The sequence below is a fragment of the Microcaecilia unicolor genome, chromosome 2 (assembly GCF_901765095.1).
Source record: "Microcaecilia unicolor chromosome 2, aMicUni1.1, whole genome shotgun sequence".
Lineage (NCBI taxonomy): Eukaryota > Metazoa > Chordata > Amphibia > Gymnophiona > Siphonopidae > Microcaecilia > Microcaecilia unicolor.
This window is the reverse complement of record NC_044032.1, coordinates 538,651,748-538,663,334: the sequence shown is the minus strand read 5'-3', so window position 1 is coordinate 538,663,334 and position 11,587 is coordinate 538,651,748. Positions and strand designations below refer to the sequence as shown.

General features: G+C 41.1%; 1 protein-coding gene across 2 annotated transcripts in view; it reads left to right on the top strand.

Annotated features, from left to right (window-relative positions):
* Positions 1–1,027: 1,027 nt before the first annotated feature.
* RFC1 (replication factor C subunit 1) overlaps positions 1,028–11,587 on the top strand; it is a 348,859-nt gene continuing 338,299 nt past the window's right edge. Inside the window, exons 1-2 of one of the 2 annotated variants that reach the window (XM_030191306.1) lie at positions 1,028–1,159; positions 7,395–7,523. In XM_030191306.1, the coding sequence (XP_030047166.1) occupies positions 1,157–1,159; positions 7,395–7,523 (132 nt within the window). In that variant the 5' untranslated portion in view covers positions 1,028–1,156. Of the gene's footprint in view, positions 1,160–1,205; positions 1,260–7,394; positions 7,524–11,587 lie in introns of those variants that run through there. The other variant, XM_030191305.1, reaches the window with a different exon arrangement.

The window sequence follows — 11,587 nt, the reverse complement described above, 5'->3', positions numbered from 1 at the left end:
AGTCAGAGGGGTCAGAGGACTGGCAGCGCAGTGCATGTTTGAAGGCTGCTGCCCCGGCCCCGCGCTTCCATTTTTTGTTGTTTTGCTGTAGCCACTGCTGCTCATGGGGAGAAGCAGCAGTGGCCAGGAAATAGATACTGGTGGGGGGGGGAGGGGGAAAGGATGGGGAGATTGAGGTAGGAGGTACCAAAAGAGAGCAGAGGGGAGAAAATGGTAGCAGAGTGGGGAGCTGGATGGAAGAGAGGTACAGAGAGATGAGTACAAAGAGGCTCCCTCACCCTTATGTCCCTGGGAAAAACAGATGTTGGATAGGGGGTTTAATAGAGTGTAAAACAATAACCACATTGTGAATCCTAATTAAAGGCACCCCATTTTTTGTTCATCAAATAAGTTTTTTTTACCTATTTAAGCACGAACATGTTATAAAATACAACATTGCACTGATATACTGGGGTGCCTAATTAGGATTCACAATGTGGTTATTATTTGACAACTTGTTAGGATAGTGAACTGAATTGTGGTTTAATAGCGTGAACAGAAACACTCCCTCTTACCGATCCCTGCTGTCAGTGGTGTAAATAAAATATTGTCTGGCATGGCTGGGAATGAGGTATGCCCGGAGGTGGGGGTGGGGGGGGGGGGGGGGGGGGGGGGCGCAGAGCCATGAAGTGGGTGGAGCTAAGGCAGAGTGGGCGGGGCTGGGGCATGTACAAAAAGCTCCCTTCAAAAATTGGCAGCTCTGTGTGTGCTGCCTGGAACTGATGAGTGAGGGGCGATGGGCCCTGAATGTGGAACGGAACTGAGATCTGTTTTAAGGCCTGGGGCACGGGTAACACTTGGTAGAGTCCAGCAGGAGAAGCGTTCTTTTGATAATTTGGCGGCATGCTTAACTGCATTTCAAAAAGACAGTAACTCCGTATAGCTCTACAGTACACAAGTATAATAGGAGGGGGCGGGCCGGTAGACAGAGACCGCCCATTACTCTCCTCCCTAAACTGCTATTCCTTTATCCAAACTCAACCCCCTTTTCGATGTCATCGCCCGCGCGCCCGGTCGGTCAACCATTGGCGCGAAGATTAGAGGGAAAGCGTTGGGGATGGTACGTGATTATCGGGGGGCTGGACGCTGGAAATATTTCTGATAAATAACAGCAATAATGGTAAGAAGACCTAGTAATCCAAAGCATCACCGGTTTTTGAGAGATGACATGACGCGGGAAGATTGTCTTTGAAAACTAGTGAAGGATGCTTGTGTTGGAGGTGGGGAGAGAGGTTTTTGCGGTGTGGAGAGGAGGAATTGCGTTATTTATTCTCCTCTGATCGAGGCACGATCGGTAGATCTGCCTCCTGTGCGCGGTGGGGGAGGGGTGCCAGTCCCTTGTTGTTTGGCTCTGTTGGTTCAGGAAGAGAAGCCTTTGCCTTGCCTATCATCTGGGTCCACCGCGATCCTGGTGATTGCGCTCTCGCGAGGCCTCATCTACAGCCGTTGTCTACTTGTCTGGTTTTATTGTCATATCGGTTCCGAACCTTTTTATCCGCTTTGAGACGGCTCGCACTCTCCGCAGATGCCTAACCCAGATCAAATCTGCCTCCACCCCCTCCATGTTTGATATGCCTGTCAACTTTCATGTCAAGGGTAGGACTGCAAACCCCTTTCGCCGTAGAACTTGATGGCATTATTCTTAATTTGATTTGACTTTTATTGTTAGGATGCTTGGTCTGTCACTTTGCCACTGTCGCCATCCTTTAATTTGACAAAAGCACTGGCTTACCCAGGGCGAATGCAAGGGTATTAGATGCCCTACCTAGGGAGCTTTATGCCATGCTCGCCCCCTTCTGCCCAGTTATCCTTCGTGCTTCAAGACCCCCCCTTGAGATTTTTATATTTAAATTAAATAATCCCAACATCAGCTAAATATGCATAGATGGACATAACATATTTAAATATTAATCTTTCTTTTGTATATATGAGTATAATAACAGCAATTTGTAAAAGCCATTTATGCAGGTGTCTTTGAAAATTGCTCACCCTCTTTGTGGGTAAAAGTGCATCCTAATTGTCCTTTGAATTGTCTGGAAGATAGGATCTATTGTTTTGCTTTGACTGCAGTTACTACTTGCTGTCCCCCCACTGAAGCTGTGGCTCTGCCTAATGTTTAAGCCAGCCCTGGTGTAAACCTGCATGAATGAAGTGTTCCAGTTGCAAACAGTGGTGATATGACTGCATCAGACTTATTTGGGTAGCCTATATGGAACAGTTATTATAACCCAATGGGACTGATGTGGCGGTATTTGACTTCTAAGAAAACTAGTGTAATCTATAATGTGCATGATGGGATCCTGGTTAAAGCCAGACCCATGTTATGATGGGTTGGAAAGGTAGGCTACCGGGGGGGGGGGGGGGGGGCATGATAATGGGATCACAGCCATAGAAAGATTTTGGTAAGCTTTTCCTTAAACATATTTCAACCTAATGTTGCTCACAAAATATAAATACATTAAATAATAGTACATTATAAAAAATATCAACATTGTATTCCTTTTTGTGTACAATGTTTTTTACATTCCTTTTTGAGCTATCCATTCGGGTTACTTTTGTATACAACACCATTTTATTGACACAACTTGTTTTTATCCACAAACTGTTTTACCAATGATTGATTTTTTGATATATATAATTTTTTTAATTAACTAGCTTTGGCAATGTGTTTATATGTATTTATGATTGTCTCATATCAATATGGGCTTTATCTACAGATGTTTATATATTTTAATGTCATGTTTTTGCTGTATATATGTGCAATTATTTTGGCATTCATCTATGGACTCATGAATAGTTTGATTAGTTTATTTGTCTATTTATATGTAACGTTTTTTATATATGTATTGTTTTTTTTATACATGTATTGAATTCTTATATATTTTCCTTTCAAAGATATGTTCTTTTATGATATTGGTGATTTTGATTTTTTTTTGTATATATATTTTTTAAACACCTTGTTTCATAGACTCCTGAGGAAGGCGTGTGGTAGTTCCGAAACATAGCTGTGTTCAGTCTTTTTAGTTTTTCTTGCAATAAAGAATTGATTCTCAACAGATGTGTCCTCCGGTGTTTCAGAAGAGCCTACCCTTCCTACTTGCTTCTACATCTTTTCGTGTAGGAAACCAGTGTACCTCCATCCTCTTGGTGGTATCTTCCGTCCAATGTTAAATTTATACTATCTTAATCAAATCCTAACAATAAACTTAGCATATATTATGTGCTGACGCGGAGGAAAAAGCCTCAACAGACTCCTACTTTTGGCTATAAAGCTCTTTAAATTGCTGAAGTTCTTGCTGTCATCATAGGCAAAAAACCTCCTTTACAGTCTTTATCAAGAACTTTAATGTTATATGGTAAATCACCACTTATCTTAGTATTAGAACTGCCGTTGCGTAATCTGTCCTCTCCACGGCCGACATTGGCCAAGGTTTCGGAATTACTCTCTCTTGTCCTGCTTCATGGTCCGTGGTATCACCGACTTTCAATTAGCGACTCTGTGTAAAAACAGCAGCAGAATTAAACTAATAGCCTTTCTCATACATATAAAATACGTCTGGTCTTTACACTGGAAGTGGCTCTTCGCTTCCTGCTCTCCATTTATACGCATTGACATCTGACGTCATATACCCTCTTGACAGGTCTCACCGGCACTCTTTCAGGAAAAATGGACCCTCTCGTGTTCAACCCCCTAGGGTGCACAGTTCGTAAATGAAAGACCCATTGCTGTTCTTGTTGTATTAACACTAATTTCTTATCTCCTCCTCTCATGTTAAACTCAACCCGTTGCAGAACAACACACCGGAGGGATTCAAACTCATGCCCCTTTATATCATTAGTATTCTATTCCAGATACTTCCTTGTACCAAAGAAAAGAGGGGGGATGCATCCCATCCTAGACCTGAGGGCCTTGGATTGCAAGCGAGCATTGGCCTTTTACCTGAAGCCGACTAGGCCCTATAGACAGTCCACCTAGCTTTTTATTTCTTTTGATCCCAACAAAAAAGTCACAAAAGCACAGAGCAAAATAACATTCACTTACGCAGAGAGATTTCTTTGTCTCTCAGAATGCCTTCATAACATTCACCAAGCACAAGATTAAAGTTAATTTTTACCCATCTGCACCTGAGGATGAGGGCCGCCATCAGGAAATGCACAATTGGCTGGCAGATTGTATATCTTTTACTTGTACTCAAGCTGGACTGACTTTTGAGGGTCATGTCAAGGCTCACAATATCAGAGCCATGGCGGTGTCAATAGCCCACTTGAGATCAGCCTTTATTGAAGAGATATGAAAGGCTGCAACATGGTCTTCAGTCCACACATTCATATCCCACTGTTGCCTTGAGCAAATTACTCGACTTGACAGTTGGTTTGGACAGACAGTTCTGCTGAATTTGTTTGGGGTCTAGAGTCCACCTCCACCCTCTTAGGCCTGTTTATTCTGTTTCAGGCTGCATTGCTACAACAATGTATGTATATTTTCAGGTTAATTGACTTTTTGAACTTGCTGTTGTGAGTTCCTGTCCTAATGATGTTTTCCATGAGCCTGGTTACTAGGAGTATACCTGCTACAGGTTAAGTATCTTCGCTTTATTTAAATGTTCTTCCATGCTACTTATTTTAGTATGATTTGTATTCTGATGACATTTATTATATTTGTTATGATTATTTTATAGTGATGTTAAATGTTTATATTTCTGATACTGTTTCATGCCTTGGGCGAATTTCTTAATAAAGGCGGTTAATAAATGAAAAGATACATGTAATAATATATTTTATGTGCTTTCTTGGCTTGTTGGCCTAGAAGCCGGAAAAGCTTGAAGAAAGGAATTGGTACAGGAAGTGGATGTAGGTGTAAGTAGCAGTACCATTTTCTAGTTGCAGAGGGAAAGAAGAGGAGGGAGTGAGGTAGGAGGGAAAAGAATGAGAAGGTAATGGGGTGGGTGGTGAAATGAGAGGGGAGAGTGATAGGCTATGAGGGGCAAGGCTGGAGAGCGAGAAAGGTCTGCTTTCGGTTGGGGGAGGGAAGATATTTGGATGGTAAATGAGATGGCTACATTAATGGGGAGTAGGAAGAGGTATTCACAATCAGTAGGAAGAGATGCACTATGACATCCCTACCTCAAATAAATTATTGGGTGAGTGGGAGGTCGCAAGTTGGGAAAACATGGTAAGTAACATAGAGGCATATTTTCAAAGCACTTAGCCTTCCAAAGTTCCATAGGTTTCTATGGAACTTTGGAAGGCTAAGTGCTTTGAAAATATGCCTCATTGTAACATAGTAGATGACGGCAGAGAAAGACCTGCACGGTCCATCCAGTCTGCCCAACAAGATAACTCATATGTGCTACTTTTTGTGTATACCTGACCTTGATTTGTATCTGCCATTTTCAGGGCACAGACCACAGAAGTCTGTCCAGCACTAGCCCTGCCTCCCAACCACTAGCCCCGCCTCCCACCACCGGCTCTGCCACCCAATCTCGGCTAAGCTTCTGAGGATCCATTCCTTCTGAACAGGATTCCTTTATGTTTATCCCACGCATGTTTGAATTCCGTTACCGTTTTCATCTCCACCACCACCCGCGGGAGGGCATTCCAAGTATCCACCACTCTCCGTGAAAAAATACTTCCTGACATTTTTCTTGAGTCTGCCCCCCTTCAATCTCATTTCATGTCCTCTCATTATACCACCTTCCCATTTTTCCCAGTCTTGGAGAAATTTTAGAATACTTACATTTTATTTATTTTTGTTACATTTGTACCCCGCGCTTTCCCACTCATGGCAGGCTCAATGCAGCTTACATGGGGCAATGGAGGGTTAAGTGACTTGCCCAGAGTCACAAGGAGCTGCCTGTGCCTGAAGTGGGAATCGAACTCAGTTCCTCAGTTCCCCAGGACCAAAGTCCACCATCCTAACCACTAGGCCACTCCTCCACTTTAGTTGGGTAGCTTGAATGCCTTATAGCCGTCTCTTCATGGTAAACCAGGAGATAGTGGAAACTCACTGAATATCATATGATTATTGTGTATTTTCTATACCGTCTAATGGGTGAATGCAAAGGTGGTTTACAGACTAAAATAGGAAGGACAGGACATGGATGGCAAATAAAATCACACCTAAGAACAATATGGTATATAAAAATATCAAAACATGCTTTTGGGCAAAAGTGAGAGGGTTTTTATCTCGATTGTTAGATTGTGAAATTAGTGGATCAGTGAAACAATTTTTGTTGGATGCACCTGGAGCCTTTTTTCCTGTCAATATGTGCCAGTCTCTTATGCTGCAAATTCAGTCTGGTGGCTAAGAAAGTAATTTTACGGTACTGGACATCATCAGAGCCCCTGAAGTATTGGCACTGGAGGAATCAGGTGCATCTTTTGGCCACTTGGGAGGCTAGGGAGTCTAGAGGGTCCTCTAAGCGTAGAAAGACCTTTTTGCTGGTTTTGAATCCATATTTACAAAGTTTGGGGCCTCGGGTGTGCAGTCTTATTGTTAACACAGTGTAAGGTCTGTGTTAGCCTCTCAGCTCTAGAAACACATTGTATCAAGTACTAATTTTACTTCACTTGAATTAGCCTGCTTCCGGGGAGGGAAGGGGGAGGGGTTTTAGTGATAGTATAGGTCCAGGTGCTATAAGAGTCAAAGCCCTGGATGCGATATTGTTAAGGGGGGTGGGGTGGGGGAGGGGGGCTAGGTCAGGGTACATGGTTAAGGGGAGATGGTTTGTTTGTACTCTTAAGAATTGGGAGGGGGGACAGGGTGAGGTTTACTTAAAAATCGTATTTGATGGTTTACCTAGTCAATTGTGTAAGCACTTGCTATTTACAGTGTTTTGTGTAATACTGGTGTTGCTCCAATTTTTTCTTTGTTATATGATTCTATCAATAAAAACATAAAAAAGATATCAAAACACATGACAAATAATCTCAGCAGCTGATCACCAACAAGTTGTAAACATGTTGGAATAAATGTTTTTTTTTAAATCACAAAATTTTAAATGCGATGGTTCTCAGCGATGGTTCTTTGGGAGAGAAATTCAAAGGGTTAGGGCTTGAAAGAAGAATGCTGAATGAAGTATGGGTAGACTATAGCTGATTTTGGGACAAAGAAAAAAAAATGTTGCCTTCGTTCCAAAATTGGTGATCAGTTCTGAATTACTGGATTGGAATGTTTCCCTACTTATGTAGCTATATCAGCATACCCACCAATATCTTTTGTTCTCTAACATATCTAATTTACTTTTGAATTGATGTAGTATTGTAGCCATTTAACTATTTTTCTTAGTAAAATGTGCAAGAATTTCACCACAATGAAAAAGAAGTAAAAAAAAAAATGCTGTTTTGATTCTTAGGATATTCGGAAGTTTTTTGGTGTTGTGCCAGCTACGAAGAAACTTGGAAGTGGAACTGTACAAAAGAAGGAAAAAAGTCAAAGTGATGAAGGACTCTCAGACAAAAAAAAGGCAACCAAGGATATTAAGGTAAGTCTTTTTCATTTTTCAAAGGAGATGCCAAATATGCCTCTTGTTTCTCAAGTGACAAAGTTCCAGATGAGTGTCAACATCTGGGTCCTGTGCAGAAACCGCCCCCCCCCCCCACCCCAAGTAAAGCTCTTGCCTTAAAGCTAAAGAGAGAGAGATTACTGAGTGGACATTTAATGCATGAAAAGCATGTTGCAGAGAATGTGGTTAGATATTTTGATGTAGGTTTAGTCAATATAGTTTTTTTTTTTTCCCTTCAGGATAAGGATACTTGTCCAAGTGACATCTTTCTTATTTGGAAGGTTTGAAAGAAGAGCTTTCATCACAACTCTGTAAACTGTTTATTTTGAACTGATGACAAAGTTCCTCATGAGAGATTCCTAAGAAAATTAAGTAATGGGAAAGGAGGCAATGTCCTTCTGTGGATTAGGAATTGGGTATTCGACAGAAAATGGAGGATAGGGTTAAATGACCACTTTTCTCAGTGGAGAATGGTGAATAGTGGAGTGACACAGGGATCTGTACTGAGACCAGTGCCATTTAACTTATTTATAAATGATGTGGAAATCAGAACTGATGAGTGAGGTGATTAAATTTGTAGATGAGCACATTACCAGAACCCTCATCCACACTCTTATTACCTCTCGCTTAGACTATTGCAACTTGCTTCTCACAGGTCTCCCACTTAGCCATCTTTCTCCTCTTCAATCTGTTCAAAATTCTGCTGCATGACTAATATTCTGCCAGTGTTGTTATGCTCATATTAGCCCTCTCCTCAAGTCACTTCACTGGCTTCCTATCCGTTTCCACATACAGTTCAAACTTCTCTTATTGACCTATAAGTGCATTCACTCTGCAGCTCCTCAGTACCTCTCCACTCTCATCTCTCCCTACATTCCTCCCTGGGAACTCCATTCACTGGGTAAATCTCTCTTATTTGCACCCTTCGCCTCCACTGCTAACTCCAGACTCCGTTCCTTTTATCTTGCTGCACCATATGCCTGGAATAGACTTCCTGAGCCGGTATGTCAAGCTCCATCTCTGGCCGTCTTGAAATCTAAGCTAAAAACCCACCTTTTTGATGCTGCTTTTAACTCCGAACCCTTATTCACTTGTTCAGAACCCTTATTTTATCGTCCTCACTTTAATATTCCCTTATCTCTTGTTTGTCTGTCCTAATTAGATTGTAAGCTCTGTCGAGCAGGGATTTTCAAGTGTACAGCGCTGCGTATGTCTAGTAGCGCTATAGAAATAAGTAGTAGTAGTAGTAGATGTCACAAAACTATTCAAAGTTGCCAAAACATAGGCATAGGCAGACTGTGAAAGATTACAGGAAGACCCTAGGAAACTGGAAGACTGAGCATCCAAATGGCAGATGAAATTTAATGTGGACAAATGCAAAGTGATGGACATTGGGAAGAATAATCCAAATCATAGTTACCTGATGCTAGGGTCCAACTTAGGAGTAAGCACCTAAGAAAAAGATCTAGATGTCAGACAGTATGCTGAAATCTGCCCAGTGTGTGGCAGCTACCAAAAAGCAAACAGGATGCTAGGAATTATTAGGAAAGGGATGGGGTGAGTAAGACCAAGAATATTATAATGTCTCTGTATTGCTCCATGGTGCAATCTTACCTTGAGTATTGAATTTAGTTCTGGTTGTCATATCTCAAAAAAGATATAGTGGAATTAGAAAAGGTTGACAGAAGAGTGACCAAAATGATAAAGGGGATGGAATGCCTCTCATATGAGGAAAAGCTGAAGAGGTGTTATGGCTCTTCAGTTTGGAAAAGAGACAGCTGAGGGGGAGATATGATTGTGGTCTACAAAATCCTGAGTGGTATAGAACAGGTAAAAGTGAATTGTTTTTTTACTCTTCCAAAAAGTACAAAGACCAGGGGACACTCAATGAAATTACATGGAAATACTTTTAAAACAAATAGGAGACAATATTTTTTCACTCAAAGAATAGTTAAGCTTTGGAGCTTGTTGCTGGAGGATGTGGTAACTGCAGTTAATGTATCTGGGTTTAAAAAAAAAGGTTTGGACAAGTTCCTGGATGAAACATCTATAGTCTTCTGTTGAGGTAGATGTGGGGAAAGCTACTGCTTGCCCTGGGATTGGTAGCATGGAATGTGCTACTATTTGGGTTTTTGCCAGGTAGTTGTGCCCCTGGATTGGCCACTGTTGGAAGCAGGATACTGGGCTAGATGGATTGGTCTGATCCAGTATGGCTATTCTTATGTTCTTTTGTTCTTAAAACAATGATTAATAGAACCAAATGTTAAAATGTAGCAAAGAGAATCTTGTACATTAAATTTGGCTGTCCAAAAGAATGGAAATACGTACCTTCTGTTTCCTGATCAAAGAAGTTAACATGAAGGTTTGGATATATAAGGAGGTAAAATCAGGGGAATTGAGCCAGGTTCTTGGTTCAATCCTTAAACTGGTTTTCCTTCCCGTAGATTGTTTGGGGCCTGGAATGCTGTGTTGTAGGGATTATAGCTTCTGTTAACAGAGGAGAATTATGGTCATTGTTTAAGGGTGATACTGAATAGTTGGCCTTAGGGCCCTTGATTGCAGGGCTGGGAATTAAGATTCATGGTGTTATATCTAAGCCCTATTTCAACTGAGCTGGTTTCAGAGGAGAGTCATTCCGTGTCAAGTGGACCAGGGGTCCCCACCTCACCATCTCAGATTTTGATGAAATTTGGTACATAGTTTCTTTATGATAAAAAACTAAGCTGTGAAAAATTTTAGTTCAAAAGACTAAAAATTGGAGGTTCTAGGGGACCTCAAGTAAAGGGTTACAAAATGTCGCCTGAGCAAAAATGACATTTTGGGCCAACTTCCAGAAGCTGTAAAACTGGAAGTTTTAGTAGTACAAGGGGGATATTTGGAGAACCTGCACTACTTTTAGGGCTTAATGAACTGGCAAAACCCCATGTTCCTAGTCCTCTTACTTTTTGAATGGTTTAGGCTCAAACTTTGCCACAAAAACTGCAAAAACCAATTTACAGCGATGTTGAGGCTGCTGTAGTTTCTAAACTAGTTGGCCTTTCAGGTTGATTTTTGGTAGGTGTACTAAATGTACGGCTGTAATGAGGCCTTCCAATTTGCAGCACTTTCCTTCAAGTGGTTGAAAAATTATAAGCGTTCAAAGTTGGTATAAAAAGCATTTTTGCCCATATTGGGCTATCTTTGATGCCCTTGATCTCCAGTGGGACAGCTTCAATATTCTTTCTTTTAGCACCATTAGAAAGAGCAGATTTCCTTCTATCAGAATATGTAGTTTTCATTTTGGAGTCTCTTCATATAAGGATTGTAAAAATGCCCTCAAATGTTTGCGGGCAGCAGCCTGTGATTTCTTCACTACACCCTTGATACAAGTGTAGTAAAAGTGATTCTTCTTTGAAAAAGCACCAGTTTTTTTTAAATTAAGAACACATTATGTTATAAAACTGTATTCAAGAAAACTAAAAAACAGGAATGTTTTTTAGGATGTGGAAGGATGAGGCCAGGTTTCAAGAAAACTGCAGTCAGTTAGGATGACCAACTTGGCCAATTATGATTGGTGGACCCTGTTGCAAGGCGTCTGAGTGTCTGTTGCTGGTGTTTCTTCACCCTTGCTACAGTTTGACCTCTTAGTGAACTGTAGGCATCAAAGTAAGCCTAGCAACAGACACTCAGGAGCCAGGAGGTACCAGAAGCATACAATTGGGCAATGAAACAAACAATTCTGCCTTGCAACAGGGTTCACCAATCATAATTGGCCAAGTCTAACTGGCTAAAGAAGTTTTCTTTAAACATTATGTTATAATACAGTGTTCAAGTAAACTAAAAAACAGGGTGGAAACCATTGTATACATACTTCTTGTTGAAGAAACTCGCACCTGCACCGACAGGCTCATTTATATTGAATTAAATGCCACAAATGAAGATATTAATCACTTTAGACTGAAGTAAAATTTTACCCATTGAAAACCTGATTGCAAGAATAAATGCGTTTGTTGAACTGATGCTAATGGTCGGTCATCAATGGATCCAGAAAGATCAGATGAATT